This window comes from Oncorhynchus mykiss, chromosome 7 (assembly GCF_057628025.1).
Source record: "Oncorhynchus mykiss isolate SJ-2025 chromosome 7, ASM5762802v1, whole genome shotgun sequence".
Lineage (NCBI taxonomy): Eukaryota > Metazoa > Chordata > Actinopteri > Salmoniformes > Salmonidae > Oncorhynchus > Oncorhynchus mykiss.
This window is the reverse complement of record NC_143028.1, coordinates 32,159,646-32,183,796: the sequence shown is the minus strand read 5'-3', so window position 1 is coordinate 32,183,796 and position 24,151 is coordinate 32,159,646. Positions and strand designations below refer to the sequence as shown.

Sequence of the window (24,151 nt, the reverse complement as noted above, 5' to 3'; positions counted from 1 at the left end):
TATTCTGTTTCTGATTATTTCACATTCCTAAAATAAAGTGGTGATCCTAACTAACCTAAGACAGGGAATTTTTACTAGGATTAGATATCAGGAATTGTGAAAACTGTGTTTCAATGTATTTTGCTAAGGTGTATGTTAACTTCTGACTTCAACTGTAGGTCTATGCAAGGGGGTGAGAAGTACAGGCCTCCTAGGTTTTGTATTGAATTCAATGTAGCCAGAGGAGGATGGAAAATAGCTGTCCTCCGGCTACACAATGGTGCTATCCTAGAGCACAGAGTCCCAACTTTCTCCTTGGGGCGCCTCCAGAGATTTCAGATTTTTGTTGTAACCCTAAACTGACACACCTGATTAAGTTAGTCAAAGGCTTGATGATTAGTTGACTTATTGAATCAGGTGTGCCAGTTTAGGGTTAAAACAAAAATGAGAAACTTCTATGGCGGCCCAAGGAGAGGATTGGGAAATCCTGCCCATGAGCAGTGGTTTCCAACCGGTGTGCCTTGAGTAACTCTCAGGTGTGAGCGAAACCTTTCCTAATCTTGATTTTAAAAAGTAACACTCCCTTATGAACGTGACCTGTGTAATGCACATGTAATTTTCACTGGGAGCACCAGTGCCGCTCATATTATACATTGAATGGGACCTGGTTACATCTGTATCGTTGTTTTATGTCCCCCCCCCCCCCCGAAGTCCACGATCAGCTCCTTGGTCTTGCTGACGTTGAGGGAGATGTTGTTCTGGTACCACACTGCCAGGTCACCGACGGACTCCCTGTTGGCTCATCGTCGCCGGTGATCAGGCCTACCACCGTCATGTCGTCAGCCAAATTGATAATGGTGTTGGAGTTGTGCGTGGCCACCTAGTCCTGGGATAAAAGGGGAGTACAGAAGGGGACTAAGCACACCCCTGTGAGACTCCTGTGTTAAGGGTCAGCGTACTGGAGGTGATGTTGCCTACCCTCACCACCTTGGGTCAGCCCATCAGGATGTCAATGATCTAGTTGCAGAGGGAGGTGTTCAGTCACAGAGTCCTAAGCCTGGTGACGAACTTGGAGGGGATAATGGTGTGGAACGCTGAGCTGTAGTCAATAAACAGCATTCTCACGTAGATATTCCTCTTATTTAGGTGGGTAAGGGCAGTGTGGAGAGCAATTGAGATTGCGTCGTCTATGGATCTGTTGGGGTAGTATGCAAATTGGAGTAGGTCAAGGGTGGCTAGGATGATGGAGTTAATGTGTGCTATAACCAGCCTTCATGGTTACAGAAGTGTGTCCTACAGGGCGGTAATCATTGTGGCATGAAGCCTTAGAGTTCTTAGGAACAGGAATGATTGTGGTCATTTTAAAACATGGGGATTACAGACTGGGACAAGAAGAGGTTGAAAATGACAGTGATTATGCCTGCCAGCTGTTCGGGGCATGCTCTGCGAACGCACTCTGGAATACCAATGGGGCTCGCAGCCTTGCGGGTGTTGACCTGATTAAAGACCTTTCTCACGTCGGCTTTGGAGCGTGAAATCACCCAGTCCTCTAGGTCAGTGATGGCCCTCACCCGGCTCGATGTTGTTGTTGTCAAAGCGTGCACAAAATGCAATAAGTTTGTCTGGTAGAGAGGCATTTTTAGTGTCGTGACTTTACTTTCAGTAATCTGATGATTGTTATTTATCGAATCCACTAACTATTTTTAATAGCAATTAATGTAGCAATTAAGTCATTCGGAGTTTGGGGCACCACGAGAGCAGTTGCTTAAAGAGTTACCATCTCCCGAATTAAACTCGAAAGGTCTTTACTTATCACATCCATAAAACAGTCAACATATTAAATCATAACCTCTTATCATATCATCATTCTGAACAGTCAAAACTTTCTTGGATCTGCAAAACCCCCAGCCTTACTTGTGATTCAGTACTACACAAATTGGTTTAATTATTTATTTACTAGATAAATAAATGACACAGAATAAACATACACACTTAATACATGAGGAAAAGGTCCCTAGTGGACTGACACAATATGGTGATTTTTTTTTTCGGAAGGAAGGAAGGAAGGAAGGAAGGAAGGGAGAGAGAGAGAGAGACTTGTCATTGATACATTTTAGAAACTATTTTCACAGTAATCATATACTTTGAACATGAACCACCACCTGTTTGGAATAAGAAATCATGAATGTGTTTAACGGTACATGTGAATGGCTTCGTTCGCCATTTATCTCTGTCGGAACCAGCCCTCCTTAGGAAGGTAGTTGGCCTTTCAGCGGCACGCTTGTATGGCTCTAACTGTCCAGAAGGGGTCTCCCCTTTCCCGTCTTCTACTGTTGTTCACTCTGGAAGATGCTCCTTGGAAGTGGTTAGCCAGCCATGTCGACGGTTCCCATTGGTGATGAGAGTAGCATACTATGGTGATTTGAGAAGAGTAGTAGGATGGTCCCACTTAGATTCGCTTTCCTAGATATTTGGCTTATGACCGGTAATAAGCTGTACCAGTGATTGTCCGAGAGGAGAGTTTTCTCTCCACCTCATGTTGATGGTCAGATTTTGAACCACTTTACCTGTGCAGCTGCAGCCTGGCGATGTTCTGGTCTAGTCTGGGATTCATATTAATTCATATTACATTGCACAACGTATTGGATGGAAACTTGACAGATAAAGGGGATATACACTGCTCAAAGAAATAAAGGGAACACTTAATCAACACAATGTAACTCCAAGTCAATCACACTTCTGGAAATCAAACTGTCCACTTAGGAAGCAACACTGATTGACAATACATTTAATTTGCAAATGGAATAGACAACAGGTGGAAATTATAGATAATTAGCAAGACACCCCCAATAAAGGAGTGGTTCTGCAGGTGGTGACTACAGACTATTTCTCTGTTCCTATGCTTCCTGGCTGATGTTTTGGTCACTTTTGAATGCTGGCGGTGCTTTCACTCTAGTGGTAGCATGAGTCGGAGTTTACAACCCACACAAGTGACTCAGGTAGTGCAGCTCATCCAGGATGGCACATCAATGCGAGCTGTGGCAAGAAGGTTTGCTGTGTCTGTCAGCGTAGTGTCCAGAGCATGGAGGCGCTACCAGGAGACAGGCCAGTACATCAGGAGACGTGGAGGAGTCCGTAGGAGGGCAACAACCCAGCAGCAGGACCGCTACCTCCGCCTTTGTGCAAGGAGGAGCAGGAGGAGCACTGCCAGAGCCCTGCAAAACAACCTCCAGCAGGCCACAAATGTGCATGTGTCTGCTCAAACGGTCAGAAACAGACTCCATGAGGGTGGTATGAGGGCCCGACGTTCACAGGTGGGGGTTGTGCTTACAGCCCAACACCGTGCAGAACGTTTGGCATTTGCCAGAGAACACCAAGATTGGCAAATTCGCCACTGGCGCCCTGTGCTCTTCACAGATGAAAGCAGGTTCACGCCGTGGAGAATGTTCTGCTGCCTGCAACATCCTCCAGCATGACGCATGACCGGTTTGGCGGTGGGTCAGTCATGTTGTGGGGTGGCATTCCATGTGCTCGCCAGAGGTATCCTGACTGCCATTAGGTACCGAGATGAGATCCTCAGACCCCTTGTGAGACCATATGCTGGTGCGGTTGGCCCTGAGTTCCTCCTAATGCAAGACAATGCTAGACCTCATGTGGCTGGAGTGTGTCAGCAGTTCCTGCAAGAGGAAGGCATTGATGCTATGGACTGGCCCGCCCGTTCCCCAGACCTGAATCCAATTGAGCACATCTGAGACATCATGTCTTGCTCCATCCACCAATGACACGTTGCACCACAGACTGTCCAGGAGTTGGCGGATGCTTTATTCCAGGTCTGGGAGGAGATCCCTCAGGAGACCATCCGCCACCTCATCAGGAGCATGCCCAGGCGTTGTAGGGAGGTCATACAGGCACGTGGAGGCCACACACACTACTGAACCTCATTTTGACTTGTTTGAAGGACCTTACATCAAAGTTGGATCAGCCTGTAGTGTGGTTTTCCTCTTTAATTTTGAGTGTGACTCCAAATCCAGACCTCTATGGGTTGATAAATTTGATTTCCATGGATCATTTTTGTGTGATTTTGTTGTCAGCACATTCAACTATGTAAAGAAAAAAGTATTTAATAAAAATATTTCATTCATTCAGATCTAGGATGTGTTATTTTAGTGTTCCCTTTATTTTTTTGAGAAGTGTACTTTCCAAGTTACAGTATTTCCTTTATAACCTTTTTAATTACATCAAAAAATAAAAACCAATATGACATTAGTTTTCTATAGATCATCTCTGACCATTCCCCGCATTCTTATGTTAGAAATATTTTTACAGTATTCACTTTAGAAACTGTTAAAGTTTCGGCGGGAAGATTGTTTACAAAGACATTCCTTTGGTTAATATTGGAGAGGGAGACCTCTCTGGATCTCCTTTCCTTTAATTTGATCAAACCGGTCCAAAGCTGTCAAACCGGTCCAGTTCCATCCTCCCCTCTGAGGTTCTGGTTACGGTCATCCACCGCCAAGCTGATCTGACCCATTCTGATCCTCACAGGACCATCATGACATTGGGCAGATCACGGTTGGGTCTTCATTTGTTATCACAATGGACTGTAGCCCCTGCCACATGTGGCGGGCTTTGGAGCCTGTGTAATATGATTCCACCTTGTTTCTATATTGTCCTTTTGCTTGTTTGATGACTCTGCGGAGGTCATAGCGGGCCTTCTTGTACTTATTCCTGTCTTTTGCCGTAGCATCAGGATTGTATATGAAAGCTCTGTGTGGGGTAGCCCTGCTCTTTAGTTTAACACCAACCTCGGTGTTCGTTAAGCTCCAGCTTATTTCTTTTGTCCTGAGATAGAATGTATGCAGCAGTCACAATAACAACTGAAGACTCCCTCGAGATATAAGGGTCGGCATTTGACCATCAGGTTTTCAAAGATTCTTAAAAAGTGGTCGACACTTCAACCGCGCTGGAATTGGCACAGTAGTTGGGGTTGAAGGGGAGGCAAACCCCCCCACCCCCCCATTTTATTTTCCCTACTCCAATGTGCTGTGACTGGGGAATCCATCAAGTTGGATAGCCGTGGGGGGTATCTTGTCCAAGAGAAATGTTTCTGAAGAGCAAAGAATATTGCAGTTCCGAGAGTCCCGTTGGTAGCAAATCCACGATCGGAGGTCATCCGTTGTACATTAGCCAGGAGGGGAGAGGTGGCAGGTTTTGCCTTTGCCTTATCTCTCCAGGATCTGTCCTATATTGCCTCTGTAACACCAGTGTTTCATCTTGGGTAGCCCGAAAATTGGGTTGGAATTACAGAGAGAGCCCATGAGTCGAAGTAGAAATTGGGGTAAATGTACTGCTCATCTGATGTTCAAGAGTTCTTGTCAGTTGTAAGAAATGATAGTGGTTACATTTCTTGAAAATAGTGTAAAAATAAATGTCAAAATAGCAAAGGTGAGTCAGAGCTTGCAAAACGGTGGCCATCCGGTACGGCGCCCTCTTGTGTCATGAGGTGATGGCAGTAGATAAATGGAACAACAATGGGCATCAGGATCTCGTCACGGTATCTCTGTGCATTCAAATTGCCATCAATAAAATGTTATTGTGTTCATTGTCCATAGCTTATGTCTGCCCATACCATAACCCCAACGACGCCACCTTGGGGTACTCTGTTCACAACGTTGACATCAGCAAACCGCTCGCCCACATAACGCCATACAGTGTGTGCTATCTGCTCGGTACAGTTGAAACCGGGGTTCATCCATGAAGAGCACACTTCTCCAGCAAGCCATTGGCCATCGAAGGTGAGCATTTGCCCACTGAAGTCAGTTACGACGCTGAACTGCAGTCGGGTCAATACCCTGGTGTGGACGACGAGCATACATATGAGCTTCCATGAGACGGTTTCTGACAGGTTCCGCAGAAATTATTCAGTTGTGCAAACCCACAGTTTCATCAGCTGTCTGCGTGGCTGGTCTCAGACGATCCCGCAGGTAAAGAAGCCCGACATGGAGGCTGACGTGGTTACACGTGGTCTGCGCTTGTGAGGCCAGTTTGACATACTGACAGATTCTCTAAAATGACTTTGGAGGTGATTTATGGTAGAGAAATTAACATTAAATTATATGGCAAGGTAAACATTTCTGCAGTCAGCATGCCAATTGCACTCTCCCTCAAAACTTGAGACATCTGTGGCATTGTGTTGTGTGTCAAAACTGCACATTTTACAGTGGCCTTTTATTGTCTCCAGCACAAGATGTACCTGTGTAATGATCATGCTGTTTAATCAGCTTCTTGATTTGCCACACCTGTCGGATGGACGGATTATGTTGGCAAAGGAGAAATGCTCACTAACAGAGATGTAAACAAATGTGTGCACAAAAAGATTGAGAGAAATAAGCATTTTGTGCGTATTTATTTCAGCCCATGAAACATGGGACCAACTCTTTACGTGTTGCGTTCAAATCCAGGCTCTGGCTGTGCCACGCAAGGACATTCAGAGACTTGTCCCGAAGCCACTCCTGCGTTGTCTTGGCTGTGTGCTTAGGGTTGTTGTCCTGTTGGAAGGTGAACCTTCGTCTCAGTCTGAGGGCCTGAGCACTCTGGAGCAGGTTTTCATCAAGGATCTCTCTGTACATTGCTCCGTTCATCTTTCCCTCGATCCTGACTAGTCTCCCAGTCCCGGCCACTGAAAAACATCCCAACAGTCTGATGCTGCCAACTTTAGGAATAGTCTTGGTGGTTCCAAACTTCTTCCATTTAATAATGGAGGCCACTGTGTTCTTGGGGATGTTTTGGTACCCTTCCCTAGATCTGTGCCTTGACACAATCCTGTCTCTGAGCTCTACGGATAATTCCTTCAACCTCATGGCTTAGTTTTTGATCTGACATGCGCTGTCAACTGTGGGACCTTAAATAGACAGATGTGTGCCTTTCCAAGTATGTCCTTTCAATTGAATTTACCACATGTGAACTCCAATCAAGTTGTAGAAACATCTCAAAAATGATCAATGGAAACAGGATGCACTTCAGCTTCTCAACTTCTCATCGCATAGGGTCTTAATACTTATGTAAATAAGGGTTTTCAGTTTTTTTTAATTTTTATTTGCACATAAAAAACTGTTCTCGCTTTGTCATTATGGGGTATTGTGTGTAGATTTGAGTAAAAATGTGCATTTAATCAATTTTAGAATGAGGCTGTAATGTAACAAACTGTCTAAAGTCAAGTGGTCTGAATACTTTTCGAATGCACTCTACTGGCCTGTTTACGCATCCAACAGGTAGTTGTTGGTACCATGCTGGAAGAGATGTGGTTCAGAACAGGGTGTCATCTGTCTGTCTGTCTGACTTATATCACTTCTTATCTGTTTTTGATTGACAGGCATCACCCAGGAGATGATCAACGAGACCCGGGCGTCTGTAGAGAGGAGAATGATGGGAGATATCCAGGAGCTGCTGACTGCGGGAGAGGACGTCAACCGCCACGACTCACAAGGAGCTACTCTGGTGAGATGATATATACAACCAGACTTCTGGAAGTATTGGATCCCTTGATGAAGATGAACAAAAAAATACTAAAATAAATAATACAAATCATGAGCTATGCATATTTTTTTCAATTATGTTATTTCATTCAAGTACAATTGCTTAGAGAAAGAGATTTTGTTTAACAAGTAATTCAAATTCAAATACAATATTTTTAAAAAGTGTTTAACAAATCAAAACACATTTTCTATTTGAGATTCTTCAAAGTAGGCACCCTTTGCCTTGATGACAGCTTTGCACACTCTTGGCATTCTCTTAACAAGCTTCATGAGGTAGTCACCCGGAATGCAGTTTAATTAACAGGTGTGCCTTGTTAAAAGTACTTTTGTGGAATTTCTTTCCTTCTTAATGCGGTTGATCCAATCAGTTGTGTTGTGACAAGGTAAGGGTGGTACACAGAAGAGCCCTATTTGGTAAAAGACCAAGTCCATATTGTGGCAAGAACAACTCAAATCATCAAAGAGAAACGATAGTTCATCATTACTTTAAGACGGGTTAGTCATTCTGGAAAATTTCAAGAACTTTGTCAAATTTGTTCAAGCTCAGTATCAAAAACCATCCAGCGCTATGATTTAACTGGCTCTCATGATGACCGCCACAGGAAAGGAAGACCCAGAGTTACCTCTGCTGCAGAGGATAAGTTAATTCGTTAACTGCACCTCAGATTGCAGCCCAAATAAATGCTTCACAGCGTTGAATTAACAGACCCATCTCAACATCAACTGTTCAGGGGAGACTGCGTGAATCAGGCCTTCATGGTCGAATTGCAATTAATATTTTTTAAACACTACTAAAGGACACCAATACAATAAGAAGAAGAGACTTGCTTGGGCCAAGAAACACGAGCAATGGAATTAGACTGGTGGAAATCTGTCCAAATTTGAGATTTTTGGCTCCAACCGCAGTGTATTTGTGAGACGCAGAGTAGGTGAGCGGATGATCTCCGTATGTGTGGTTCCCACCGTGAAGCATGGAGGAGGAGGTGTGATGTGTGGGGGTGCTTTGCTGGTGACACTGTCAGTGATTAAAAAAAAAAAATTCAAGTCACACTTAACCAGCATGGCTACCACAGCGTTCTGCAGCGATCTGGTTTGCGCTTAGTGGGACTATAATTTGTTTTTCAACAGGACAATGGCCCAACACACCTCCAGGCTGTGTAAGGGCTATTTAACCAAGAAGGAGTGATGGAGTGCTGCATCAGATGACCTGGCCTCCACAATCACCTGACCTCAACCGAATTGAGATGGCTTGGGATGAGTTGGACTGCAGAGTAAAGGAGAAGCAGCCAACAAGTGCTCAGCATATGTGGGAACTACTTCAAGACTGTTGGAAAATCATTCCAGGTGAAGCTGGTTGAGAGAATGCCAAGAGTGTGCAAAGCTGTCATCAAGGCAAAGGGTGGCTATTTTGAAGATTTTTGGAGATTACACATGGAATGTGTGACTTTCTTTGTTATGGTAGTTTATATTTTGAAGAATCTAAAATATATTTTTGATTTAACACTTTTTAAGTTACTACATGATTCCATATGTGTTATTTCATAGTTTTGATGTCTTCGCTATTATTCTACAATGTATAAAATAGTAAAAATAAAGAGAAACCCTCGAATGAATAGGTGTGTCCAAACTTTTGACTGGTACTATATACATAAAGAGATCATGTACAGTGGGGCTTTTACCTTTTGTGTGCTTTGAACTGAAGAACTGAAGGAACTGAATCTGAATGAGTAGCTGTGGCAATAAGAATGTAGTATAGGTTGTAAAGGAATGTGTCATGCCAGTGCCTAGCCTACTGTGAGGATCACATGCTGTGATTAAGGATTATGATATAAAAACACTGCATGAAAGGATGTCTCAATCGAAAATAAAGACAATTGAATTAAACAAATCAGGAAGTGGACATTAAAGTATACTATCCCAAAATAATGAGCCAAAGGTCATATACAGTAACCAGTCAATGGCCACATAACATGGATTAGTATTTATGCATCTAGTTTACTGGGAAAGGTCAACCTTTCAAACAAACACACACACACACACACACACACACACACACACATAAAGAGAGGGAGACACACGCAGAGAGAGAGAGAGAGTCGGAGAGAGAGAAAGATGTACAGGCAGGCGTGAAAGGCCAGGCGAGGACAAGGGATGATCCTTTTGGCTGACTGTCAACCAGCGGTAATCTTTAAAGTAGCTGTCTCATGAAAATCTCACTTTTTTAAAAGTTCATATTCTGTTAACTCATACCCAAATGTTATTGACTCATACTATACTTCTATTTGTGGATAAAGCATAAATTGGAGAAAGAACACTTTAAAAAAATTCACCTCAAACTTGTATCTCAAACAGACCATTTAAAAAAAAGATTGCTATTTCTTCACGCTAATTCATTTAGCAGACAAGATTTGCTTTGGATTCTGTGGCATATTTTAATTTTATAGTATGAAGATCACAATTGGAATTTTTTTCCAAACCATTTCAAAGAAAGTGCGCACATGCAGCTATTCTGTGTTGAGCGGTTAACAAAGAAACTGGTCCTCCTGTATGTTTAATTTAGAATTATTTATACAACTTTAGTTGTGATACAAACGTTGGGCTATATGTTTTGAAGGTTAATACATTCTAAGTCTGCGTGATGGGACTCTAATGATGATTTGAAAAAAGTGGCAAGCTACACACACTTCATCACTCTCTCATTCACAATTTGACAAGCACTTGATAATATTCTCACCAGGCCTTAAATTTCCCGGCGGCATCCTCCTTGTGTGGCCGTAAATGCACCCTAAAAAATCCATACCTTTTGTGGCCGTTGTGCCCTTGGGCTGAATATAATAAGCTAATAGTCATTTCAATTTTCCAGCTGCCGTGCTCCGAAGCACCTCTCTTTTCTTCATCCAACGAGATTAGTAGGCCAACAGCAAAATCACTAGCCCATGTCAATCTACCATCCCCAATAGCACAAATGACCTATTCTATTGGTCAACTTGTCCTTCTGTGCAATAAATACATTTTCCAAACCTACGCTAGAACAGTTGGGGAGATGCGATAGATCCCAAATGAATACAACCACTCGCTTCAAAAAAACGTTGCTTTTTAATTAGGCTGACCATTTAGCTTAAAATGTTGATAAACTATGAGGCAATTTCTTCACATTATAAGCATAGCAATGTGCATACAGCAGTAGGCTATACGCGCAAATGTTCCAAAATGTAATCAATGAGCTGGAAAACACTGCTCCCGAAAGTGACGGCAAATGCGATTATGCATGTAATGCTTTATTATAAAAGTGCATTTTTATGGGGGAAATGATCTCCCCCAAAGTAGAAAATCCCGCGCAGCTTATGTGTGCCAGTTAAACTCGACACCGGTTAGAAAGCAGATGAATGTGCTTAATTTTAAGAAGTTATTTGGACACTTTAGTTGTGACACAAACTTTATCAAAACATATAGGCCTATGGGCTAGGATACATGAGGTGTGATACTAACCTTATTAAAACATATAGGCCTATGGGCTAGGATACATGAGGTGTGATACTAACCTTATTAAACCATATAGGCCTATGGGCTAGGATACATGAGGTGTGATACTAACCTTATTAAAACATATAGGCCTATGGGCTAGGATACATGAGGTGTGATACTAACCTTATTAAAACATATAGGCCAATGGGCTAGGATACATGAGGTGTGATACTAACCTTATTAAACCATATAGGCCTATGGGCTAGGATACATGAGGTGTGATACTAACCTTATTAAACCATATAGGCCTATGGGCTAGGATACATGAGGTGTGATACTAACCTTATTAAACCATATAGGCCTATGGGCTAGGATACATGAGGTGTGATACTAACCTTATTAAAACATATAGGCCTATGGGCTAGGATACATGAGGTGTGATACTAACCTTATTAAACCATATAGGCCTATGGGCTAGGATACATGAGGTGTGATACTAACCTTATTAAAACATATAGGCCTATGGGCTAGGATACATGAGGTGTGATACTAACCTTATTAAACCATATAGGCCTATGGGCTAGGATACATGAGGTGTGATACTAACCTTATTAAACCATATAGGCATATGGGCTAGGATACATGAGGTGAGTGACTATGATTTGAAAAGCTGGGCATCATTCACAAGTGCTAGGTTAATATTGTCACCAATCAGACTATTCTTAATTTAATGTTGTCTTTACATATACTAAATAATACAGTGCATTAGGAAAGTATTCAGACCCCTTGAATTTTTCTACATTTTGTTACGTTACAGCCTTATTCTAAAATGGATTAAATGTTTTTTTTTTTCCCTTATCAATGGACACAATACCCCATAATGACAAAGTTAAAACATTTTTTCATTTCATTTGAGCAAATGTATGAAAAATAACAAAAATAAATTATTTACATAAGCATTCAGACCCTTTGCTATGAGACTTGAAATTGAGCTCAGGTGCATCCTGTTTCAATTGATCATCCTTGAGATTTTTCTATAACTTGACTTGATTCCACCTGTGGTAAATGTAATTGATTGGACATGATTTGAGTTCCCACAGTGCCTCGACACAATCCTGTCTACTGACAATTCCTTTGACCTCATGGCTTGGTTCTTGCTCTGACATTATATAGGCAGGTGTGTACCTTTCCAAATCATGTCCAATCAATTGAATTTACCACAGGTGGATTCCAATCAAGTTGTAGAAACATCTGAAGGATGCTCAATAAAAACAAGATGTACCTGAGCTCAAATTCGAGTCTCATAGCAAAGGATCTGAATACGTATGTAAATAATTTATTTTTGTTATTTTTGCCAAAAGGCATCTAACAAGATTCTCTGGTCTGATGAAACCAAGAATGAACTCATTGGCCTGAATGCCAAACGTCACGTCTGGAGGAAACCTGGCACCATCTCTACGATGAAGCATGGTGGTGGCAGCATCAGACTGTTGGGATGTTTTTCAGTGGCCGAGACTGGGAGACTAGTCAGGATCGAGGGAAAGATGAATGGAGCAATGTACAAAGAGATTCTTGATGAAAAACTGTTCCAGAGATCTCAAGACCTCAAACTGGGGCGAAGGTTCACCTTCCAACAGGACAACGACCCTAAGCACACAGCCAAGAAAACACAGGAGTGGCTTCGGGACTCGGATCTCGGAATGTACTTACGTGGCCCAGCCAGATTCCGGACTTGAACCAGATCGAACATCTCTGGAGAGACCTGAAAATAGCTGTGCAGGGATGCTCCCATCCAACTTGACCTGACAGAGCTTGAGAGGATCTGCAGAGAAGAATGGGAGAAACTCCCCCAATACAGGTGTGCAAAGCTTGTAGCGTCATACCCAAGAAGACCCGAGGCTGTAATCGCTGCCAAAGGTGCTTCAACAAAGTGTCTGAATTTTTATGTAAATGTGATAGTTCAGTTTTTTCTTTGTATAAATTTGCAAAAATGTCAACCTGTTTTTGCTTTGTCATTATGGGGTATTATGTGTAGATTGATGAGAAAAAAAATATTTAATCAATTTCAGAATAAGGCTGTAACGTAACAAAATGTAGAAAAAATTAAAGTGGTCTGAATACTTTTCAAATGCACTGTATATAGACAGGTGTGTGCCTTTCCAAATCATGTCCAATCAATTGAATTTACCACAGGTGGACTCCAATCAAGTTGTAGAAACATCTCAAGGATGATCAATGGAAACAGGATGCACTTGAGCTCAATTTCAAATCTCATAGCAAAGGGTCTGAATACTTATGTAAATGAGGTATTTCAGTTTTTTTATTATTAATACATTTGCAAACATTTCAAAAAACCTGTTTTCACTTTGTCATTATAGGGTATTGTGTGTAGATTGAGGGGGAAATAATATTTCATCCATTTTAGAATAAGGCTGTAACAAAGTGGAAAAAGTGGAGGGGATCTGAATACTTTTATAATGCACTGTAAATAACAAATGGAAGAAGCTTTTACCATGTTTCATCTTCATACCAGCCAGGTAGGCTATACTGCTGTTGTAAAGTGAAGCAATGTGCTTAATATTCGGAAAGTTCATAAATAAATATACTAGGCCTAGCCTATAGGAAAGTATTTTTAATAGAGGCCATCAAAACTCTGTTTTCTCATGCAATTGCATAGCCTGTGGAAATGTTATGCAACATCAGCTCATGGTTACTCCTGAAGTGTTTGATTTAGATTTTAGATCACATTTGCGTTGATGTCAGAGTGATTAGAGGGACAATAGAGTGCTGAGTACCAGGCAGTTAGCTGGTTTGTTATGCTACTAATGACCATCAAGCAGCATCATAGCTTGGAGAAGCCTAATTACCATAACGTGGAATTTGACTGCCGTCATGACTCGTGAATGCTGGTGTGGTGGTAATACCGGTAATACGCTCACCGTAACAGCCCTATCAGAGTTAGCTTCCAACTTCGGTCCCAGTCTATCGATGGTTAATATATTTCTGAGAAAGGACAGAAAGAGTGACACAAAAGAATCCCAAGAGGACATTAGATGCCTTATATCAAAATAGTATGCAGGGAATCTTTTTAAATAAAAATATGTGTTGAAGTAGCGAACACTCTAAACTGACTACATTCCATCTGTTGTCTCTCCTGTAACCCCATACAGCTCCACATTGCAGCAGCTAATGGCTACGTCCAGGGTGCAGAGCTGCTGCTGGAGGGAGGGGCCAGGATGGACCTGAGAGACACTGACGGATGGCAGCCGCTCCACGCCGCAGCCTGCTGGGGTCAGGTGAGGTAACAAACACACACACACAGGGGAGCATGGACACACGAGGAGTGCACAGAAATGTACACGGGCACACGTACACACGGGCTCAGGCACACAAGGGCAAACGCAGACGCAGACACACACAGATGCATACAAATGAACACAAACACACACACTCTCTCTGAACGTGATTGTGGATGGCCATGTAAATACTCATAGATACTCTCCATTGTTCCAGATGCATGTAGCAGAGCTGTTGGTTTCTCACGGTGCCAGTCTCAATGCCAAGACCTACCTAGAGGAGACACCCATTGGTAAGTCGGCCCTATAGAGATCAAAACTTAAGAGAACCTTATGACCTCTCTGTTGTTCTATCTCTGTGGTCTGCCCTGACCTGCTGTTTATCATGAGAACGATGATGCTATACTGTGTAAGTGATCACTGTACTAGGGTCTAAAACCCAATAGGAACCCCACACGGCCACCCCAGAGCAGAAGTTGTGGATTGTTGTGTTTTGGTTTATGTGTGAGCTCTGACTGCTGACCTTTCTGTGACCTGTAGACCTGTGCGAGGACGAGGAGTTCCGTGCCATCCTGTTGGACCTGAAACACAAACACGATATTATCATGAAGTCTCAGCTCAAACACAAGACCTCCCTGTGTAGGAGGACGTCCAGCGCAGGCAGCCGTGGGTACGTACTGACCTCTGCTGGACAGAGAGGAAAACTGCACACTAGTTTTGGGTGCTGTTCAATGGTGAGCCACAACATAAGGGATGGGCTGTTTTTGTTACAGCCTAGCACTAACACATAATTGAACTAATAGCTGCATTTTCTTATTAGCCGAATCAGGTGTGTTAGTGCTGGGAATCCTAGTTACTAGCCTGGGATAAAACTAAAGTGTGCCAGGATTAGGACAAAGAAACCATGACCCCTGAACTAATTCCTGGACCCCCTTCTCCTCCTCTCTGTATAGAAAAGTGGTGCGGCGGGCCAGCTTGTCTGACAGACACAACCTTCGTGTGAAGGAATATGAGACAGAGGCCATCGTGTGGAGAGGTGGGAGGGAAGGAGGGAGGGAGGAGCAGGAGAAAGAGAAGGAGGCAGACCAGGAGAACAGCCATCTGATCAATACGACTGTTACTATGGTTAGTATGGAGGAATGTTTCTCCTATCGCAAATGCAAATCATGTTTGTGTGTGTAAACAAGACCATGCAGCTTATCATTTGACAAAGTAATGACCAGCCTCTAGTCTAGTTAGTCAACTATCCGTCTATTTCGTTTGTGGAGGAAATCAGAGTAAAGGTTTGTTACAGTAATTGATAGCAGTAGTTGGTAACAGTATTGAGTAACCGTTAGTAACAGTAATCTTAATGTTCTCTGTCTCCCAGGTGATTCCGGTGAAGCCAGCAGCGGAGAGGCCCAAGCTCCAGAAAATCCTTAAAGATCCTAGTGGCATCATCAAACAAAACGGCATCATCTCCACGACGACGTCTACGCCCGCTCCCAGTCAGTCGCCGGCCACCAATGGTGAGGCTCCATCCCCTGACACGAAGAGTATGGCGTCCATTCCGCTGCCCGAGGACTCTTCCTCCTTGCCCAGGGAGCGTGCTCAGACACTATCAGAACTTAAAAAGCAGAGGTCGGCCGCCAAGCTGCTCAACCACCCTCTCCTCAACGGTCACCTTGGAAACGGCTCCACAGAAACCGCCGAGCCCCAGAGCCCTGTGGACTCCCGCATGCCGCTGGTCTCCTCCAATGGCAGCGCAGTTTACTACACCCCGGCCAGCGGGGACCCACCCATCCTCAAACTGAAACAGCCAATAGATGATGAGGAACTAAAGGGGCACAGCTGCTGCTGTGTCTCCTAGGGAGGGGTGGAGGTCACCCCAAGACACTGATTTAAGGTCAGGTTTACTATGTTCTCCTCCAATGCATTAAGGTTAGGGTTCGAGGAGGGTAAACTGACCGTAGATCTGTGTAAAAGGGTAACTTCTTCCCGGATAGAGTGTACCAGAGCAGGATGGTCATGTGACTGAAGCAGGAAGAGATTGCACAGCGGGACACCAAAATGCAGAGCCAAGGTCCAAGAATGCAATAGGAGTGGAGCTGGTTCAGCCAGGTGATTGGTTACCTGCCCCTACTCCCTAGTTTTCCTACCCACTGCTGTTTCAACTCCTGGCCACACCAGTATGGAGGATAGGATAACCTTAGAGAAATCGAGTAAAAGATGACTTGGGGAAGAGCCAAACGGTGATAGCTTGTGGTCGATTGACAGGGCAGGTATGTGGTGGACACTGTTGATCTCCCTATGGAGTGGGTGGCTGAGATGGTCCATAGACCTTAAGAGTATGGAGGATTCCCCTACCCCCCCGGAGAACGGGCATGCCACTGTGATAGATTGTGGTTGATGTAGAGGGTAAGGAAGTGGAACGAGATGGCCCTTATCCCCTATGAGGAGAGAACTCTGGTGCCCTATAAAGGGATGGATGCCGAGGCAGCGTGCTCTCCCATGTTAAGCGTATGTGGTGTCTTACTTTTGACTGAATCACTGTTTTCAAACCACATTCTTACTTTATCCACTGTTTCTGAAATTTCTTTGAGGAAAAAATACTCCAACATATCAGAATACTCTCTCTGTGTTTTTACTGAAACAAAGAGGGATACTCTTTCTTAAGACGTATTCTTGTTCAAATGCTGACTATTTCAGAAAAGGGAAGGAATGGTCTATACCAGGGTGGCAGGTAGCCTAGCGGCTAGCGCGTTGGACCAGTAACTGAAAGGCTGCTGGTTTGAATCCCCGAGCCAACAAGGTGAAAAAAATCTGTCGATGTGCCCTTGAGCAAAGCACTTAACCCTAATTGCCCCTGTAAGTTGCTCTGGATAAAAGCATCTTCTACATGACTAAAATGTAAATAACAAAACAGAACAGTATTACAGTCAACGATCTATCTGCTCCTGTGAAGAAGGAGGATTGGAGCACTGCACTATAGACATTTGAAACAATGCAGCATTAAACTCATCATCCGTCCTGATCCGAACTTGCATCGATAAAGGTGGTAAAACGGTGTTTGATATGCCCATGTCTTTTTGCTTATTTGTAGGTAATTTAAGCAAAAATAATTGCTTGAAAATACAGTGCATACGGAAAGTATTCAGTCCCCTTGACTTTTTCCACATTTTGTTACGTTACAGACTTATTATAAAATGTATTAAGTAAATGAAAAATCCTCATCAATCTACACACAATACCCCATAATGACAAAGTGAAAACAGTTTTGTTTTATGTTTCCATTGATCATCCTTGAGATGTTTCTACAACTTGATTGGAGTCCACCTATGGTAAATTCAATTGGACATGATTTGGAAAGGCAGACACCTGTCTATAAGGTCCCACAGTTCACAGTGCACGTCAGAGCAAAAACCAAGCCATGAGGTCAAAGGAATTGTCCGTAGAGCTCCGAGACAGGATTGTGGTGGTACAGATCTGGAGAAGTGTACCAAAAAAATGTCTGCAGCATTGAAAGTCCCCAAGAACACAGTGGCCTCCATCACTCTTAAATGGAAGCAGTTTGGAACTACCAAGATTCTTCCTAGAGCTGGCCGCTCAGCCAAACTGAGCAATCGGGGGAGAAGGGCCTTGGTCAGAAAGGTGACCAAGAACCCAATGGTCACTCTGACAGAGCTCCAGAGTTCTTCCCTGGAGATGGGAGAACCTTCCAGAAGGACAACCATCTCTGCAGCACTCCACCAATCAGGCCTTTATGGTAGAGTGGCTAGACGGAAGCCACTGCTCTGTAAAAGGCACATGACAGCCCGCTTGGAGTTTGCCAAAAGAAATGGAACTCTTTGGCCGGAATGCCAATCGTTATGACTGGAGGAAACCTGGATGTTTTTCAGGGACTGGGAGACTAGCCAGGATCGAGGGAAAGACGAACGGAGCAAAGTACAGCGAGATCCTTAATGAAAACCTGCACCAGAGCGGACATCAGACTGGGACAAAGGTTCACCTTGTAACAGGACAACGATCCCGCGCACACAGCCAAGACAACGCTGGAGTGGCTTCGGGACAAGTCTTGAATGTCCTTGAGTGGCCCAGCCAGAGCCCAAACGTGAACCCGATCGTACATCTCTGGACAGACCTGAAAATAGCTGTGCAGCGTCGCTCCCCATCCAACAAGACAGAGCTTGAGAGGATCTGTAGAGAAGAATGGGAGACACTCCCCAAATACAGGTGTGCCAAGCTTGTAGCGTCATACCCAAGAAGACTCGAGGCTGTAATTGCTGCTGAAGGTACTTCAACAAAGTATGTGATATTTCTGGGAGGTTTTTAGCAAAGAAAATTTAAAAATTAAATGTTTTTGCTTTGTTATTATGGGGTGAAGGAAAAACACTATTTAATTTGTTTTAGAATAAGTCTGTAACGTAACAATGTGGAAAAGGTATGAGCTCCAGAGTATGTACCGTTTCCAGCTTTTTATTTATGAAGAATAATTTTATGAAAAGGATATGGTTTGCAAATTCCTACAGCGTATTTATTTTCTTTTTTATAGCTATGGAGAGTGAATGCAGTATATCTTCCTTTCCTGTGAAGCACTGATCCTAGATCTGTTTGTGATGTCTTGCCAGCTTCATTGCTGCCATTGACATGGAGTAGGCAAAACAGTACAAACAGATCTGGAACCAGGCTAGAAGCACTGCACCTTCTAGAATGGAAATGTTCCTTTGGAGTTGACAAGACAAGGTTATTGTCCAGTCATATGTAGCTTGTGTATAGCCTTTTCCCAGATCTATGTGTGTGCTGTATTGCCAACTCAATAAAATAGGATTTGGCAGGAAAGAGCACAAACAGGTGTGAGTCTAGGCATATTCCACCCAGGCTCAGTTAAAGTGCTTGAAAGCTAAGAGACTTGGCAAAGCAAAGTATAACACTTGCTTATTACCATTACATGCATTATTAACTCAGAAAATGTATGGTATCTGACATGATGTAGCCCACTCTGTATTATTTTTTAGAATGTGTGTCTGTGTTCCAAGTTCCAACACTGGAAGCACCTACCTACTTAACAATGAAAAGTAGGATTGTAGGAAGTAGTTAACGAGGCTGGTTCATCTGTGTTATTGTCCTTTAACCTGTGGATACATACAGTATAAAGTAGCTGTAGACAATTGTCTGCTACCCTCAGATTTGTAGTAGTACTGTAGTAAATACTACAGTGTAGTAGCAGTAGTAGTACCAGCTACCGTCAGCTCTGCCCCCCCCCCCACCCTCCGATTGTGCCCCTATGGGTGCCAAGTAGTCTTCCAAATGAGAGGGGACATGGACTGGGGACGGGGACCAGGGAAGGCGGCCCACCTGTATCAGTGTTGTTCCTCTTATCTCCTGTACCCACCGCCATCCCAACTGCACTGTCCGGCCTGTGTATAGTGTCAAAAATTGTCAACTTTTCCCATAATTGCATAATAAGTTGTCGTTGTTGTTGTTGTGACATTGTACTCCAGCCATTCAGATAGAGACAAAGATAACACAAGTTAGTAACACTTTACATTAAGTTGCTCTTATAACTATGTAGTTACAGGTATAGAGCCCCACATTGGATAATACCCGTGTCATAATACCCGTAAAACCTATTGGTCAAACAGGGAAATGGTTCCAATCATTTTCCACCATTCATTATTCCCATAGGGAATTTTAGAAACATTTAAAATAAGGGCTGTGTTTCATGTAGGGCTTACCATTTTGATAACTATCTCGGACAAGGAGAATTTTGTCAATATATTAGGCTCTATTTACTTTCAGATTCTAAAATGCTAATTAGTGTCAAAGTAGACATAATGCAAAACTACAAATCCCTGTACGTCATCTCTAGCTGACATCTTTTTAAAATATTTATTTATTTATTTATTGAACCTTTATTTAACCTTTATTTAACTAGGCAAGTCAGTTAAGAACAAATACTTATTTTCAATGACTGCCTAGGAACAGTGGGTTTAACTGCCTTGTTCAGGGGCAGAACGACAGATTTGTACCTTGTCAGCTCAGGCATTCGATCTAGCAACCTTTTGGTTACTGGCCCAAAGCTCTAACCACCTGCCGCCCCTGCCCGCTACCTTTGCTAACAGGTGTTGTGTCAATTTAAAACTTTCAGTTTAAATAAATGTAGCCACTTTATTCATTACTAAATTTAGCTAACATTAGATAGTTAATCCAGAGATTCTTACCTTTGTCTTGATTCAGCAATGTCGTCCAGATCATCATGGCATTTGTAGTTCTTTATGATGGCCACATTAGCAGCTAATTAAAAATGTCTCTAGCCTAGTGGTTAGAGAGTTGGGCCAGTAACCAAAAGGTTGCTAGATCGAACGCCTGAGCTGACAAGGTACAAATCTGTCGTTCTGCCCCTGAACAAGGCAGTTAACCCACTGTTCCTAGGCATTGAAAATGCAGGCAAATATATTGATACATTCACCTTGTCCTAGAGAGATTTACACGCTAAGGTAAGCCTACACAAAACACAGCCCTTATTTGACATTTTTCTAAAATCCCCTAATGAATGGTGGAAAAATTATTGGAACCAATTCCTTGTTTGACTGTTAGGTTTTATGGGTATTATGACACCTACTGTGGTACTCTATAAGGCAACTTAAGTGTTCAGGGCTCTAAAGTGCCATCAATTTGGTCACATATGCAACAAAATATCTTGCTGTTTTATTTTGGGAGCACCAGTGCGAGAGAGAATATATATTTTATAATTTTTTAATAATAATTGTTGTAATGATAAGGCTCCGCTGTACTTGTTGTTTCCCGAGTGCAGATTCATTAGTGTCATGCACCATTATTACAGCTAAAACTACTCGTTTCTGAACCCATATTTAGACCCTCTATCTAGACCCGAGCTAACAACCTTTTAACTCTACCAGTATATCCAAACATTTGGTGGCACAGAAAGGAAAAGGGATAGCTCCTTTCATGATCATAGCAAACAATGAATGACAGATCTCTTGCATGTTGTCATCACGAACTTGACGCTCTTAAAGAGACCATGTATCATTTTCAATGTAATGCATCTCAATAGGAAAATAGTGCTTTTAAATAATGAAAAACCTAATATTCCACAAATGACTTTGTATCAACACCTTTTTATAATTAACAAATGTATTTACAAGGCTTCAGAAGTAGAACTAAGCAGGTAGCCTAGTGGTTAGAGCGTTGGACAAGTAACTGAAAGGTTGCAAGATCAAATCCCCGGGCTGACAAGGTAAAAGTCTGTTGTTCTGCCCCTGAACAAGGCAGTTAACCCACTGTTCCTAGGCCATCATTGAAAATAAGAATTTGTTCTTAACTGACTTCCCTAGTTAAATAAAGGTAAAATATAATTCATATAGGCTATGCAATATCTCAATTGGTGCTCCTACAATTTGTTGTGCTCTTAACTTTTTAAAGTTGGGAGCACCAGTGCTACCAATGAAAAATGTTAATTTAGAGCCCTGGTTGTGTTACCAAAAATATTAACTAAACTCAGCAAAAAAAATAAACGTCCTCTCACTGTCAACTGCATTTATTTTCAGCAAACTTAACATGTGTAAATATTTGTATGAACCTAACAAGATTCAACAACTGAGACATAAACTGAACAATTTCCACAGACATGTGACTAGCAGAAATGGAATAGTGTGTCCCTGAACATGGGGCGGGGGCGGGGGGGGTCAAAAGTAACAGTCAGTATCTGGTGTGGCATTAAGTATCTGGCATTAAGTACTGCAGTGCATCTCTCCATGGACTGCACCAGATTTGCCCGTTCTTGCTGTGAGATGTTAACCCACTCTTCCACCAAGGCACCTGCAAGTTTCCAGACATTTCTGGGGGGAATGGCCCTAGCCCTCACCCTCTGATCCAACAGGTCCCAGACGTGCTCAATGGGATTGAGATCCGGGCTCTTCGCTGGCCATGGCAGAACACTGACATTCCTGTCTTGCAGGAAATCACACACAGAACGAGCAGTATGGCTGGTGGCATTGTCATGCTGGAGGATCATGTCAGGATGAGCACCACATGATGGAGGAGGATGTCTTCCCTGTAATGCACAGCGTTGAGATTGCCTGCAATGACAACAAGCTCAGTCCGATGATGCTGTGACACACCGCCCCAGACCATGATGGACCTTCCACCTCCAAATCGATCCCACTCCAGAGTACAGGCCTCGGTGTAACGCTCATTCCTTCGACGATAAACGCAAATCCGACCATCACCCCTGGTGAGACAATACCGCGACTTGTCAGTGTAGAGCACTTTTTGCCAGTCCTGTCTGGTCCAGCGGCGGTGGGTTTGTGCCCATAGGTGACGTTGTTGCCGGTGATGTCTGGTGAGGACCTGCCTTACAACAGGGCTACAAGCCCTCAGTCCAGCTTCTCTCACCCTATTGCGGACAGTCTGAGCACTGATGGAGGGATTGTGCATTCCTGTGTAACTCGGGTAGTTGTTGTTGCCATCCTGTACCTGTCCCGCAGGTGTGATGTTCGGATGTTCCGATCCTGTGCAGGTGCTACACGTGGTCTGCCACTGTGAGGACGATCGGCGTCTCACAGTACGGACATTGCAATTTATTGCCCTGGCCACATCTGCAGTCCTCATTCCTCCTTGCAGCATGACTAAGGCACTTTCACACAGATGAGCAGGGACTCTGGGCATCTTTCTTTTGGTGTTTTTGAGTCAGTAGAAAGGCCTCTTTAGTGTCCTAAGTTTTCATAACCGTGACCTTAATTGCCTACCATCTGTAAGCTATTAGTGTCTTAACGACTGTTACACAGGTGCATGTTCATTAATTGTTTAAGCATGGGAAATAGTTTAAACCATTTACAATGAAGATCTGTGAAGTTATTTGGATTTTTACGAATTATGTTTGAAAGACAGGGTCCTGAAAAAGGGACGTTTCTTTTTTTGCTGAGTTTATTTCAGCATGCCAGGCAGAGGGTTGTTTTCAAAGTGTCCATTGTATTTACGTGTAAGTAGGAATTCCCAGGGGTCCAAATGTTTAATATCTGTATTATCTGACCACTACTATGACCCAAATTTAAAGTGACAGAACCATCTTTCGACTGTTTGTTCCTATTGTGGCCAGTGCTTGTGTATCAAACAGTCTGTCAGATGTGCAAACTGAAAATGGTTGATCAGCGTGTATTTTATAAAGACGTGTTGTTAATAAGAAGAAACTATTAAAACTACTGATTTTGTAATTACTGGAAAATACTGATGGTTGTATTAACATTTTGAATAAATTGTGTATTTTGTGCATTTTGTTGTCTTCAATGTATATGAGAAGCCATTCCTGTTGCATTGTGAAAATCTATTTTTTTCACAGAAAAATTGTAGCTGTCCTCTACTCTCCTCTATGGTAGCCTTGTGTGGCTGTGCAGAGAGAGAGACGGGCAATGTGATAACAGCCCTCTGACCTCCGTTAAGCAGCTGTCAGGGGCTTGGTGCTAGCGGAGGCTCTTCGCTCCTCTCAGAAGAAATACTCATTCACTGGCTGTACTGTGGGGTTACTGGAGTCACACTTCTACAGGCTTGCATGCTAGTATCAGTCACAGCCATAACTCTTGGCATGGCGAAAGAGAGTTTAGAGGAGTGAACGAATCCATCCACAGTGCCCTATTTTCCGTGGTCACGTCATAGAAAGTATTCTATGGCACACACTGAACAAAAATATAAATGCAACAATTTCAAAGATTTCACTGAGTTACAGTTCATATAAGGAAATCAGTAAATTGAAATACATTAATTAGGCCCTAATCTATGGATTTAGTGTGACTGGGAATACAGATATGCATCTTTTGGTCACCGATACCTTTAAAAAAGGTTGGGGCGTGGATCAGAAAACCAGTCAGTATCTGATGTGAC

At 42.9% G+C, this 24,151-nt stretch overlaps 1 protein-coding gene across 1 annotated transcript in view; it reads left to right on the top strand.

Moving 5' to 3' along the window:
• Positions 1-23,545, top strand: part of LOC110527702 (protein phosphatase 1, regulatory subunit 16B) — a 135,067-nt gene extending 111,522 nt beyond the window's left edge. Inside the window, exons 6-11 of the mRNA XM_021609156.3 lie at positions 7,352-7,476; positions 14,150-14,275; positions 14,493-14,568; positions 14,816-14,945; positions 15,229-15,400; positions 15,645-23,545. Of these exons, the coding sequence (XP_021464831.1) occupies positions 7,352-7,476; positions 14,150-14,275; positions 14,493-14,568; positions 14,816-14,945; positions 15,229-15,400; positions 15,645-16,124 (1,109 nt within the window). The 3' untranslated portion in view covers positions 16,125-23,545. The remainder of the gene's footprint in view (positions 1-7,351; positions 7,477-14,149; positions 14,276-14,492; positions 14,569-14,815; positions 14,946-15,228; positions 15,401-15,644) is intronic.
• The last annotated feature ends 606 nt before the right edge of the window (positions 23,546-24,151 follow it).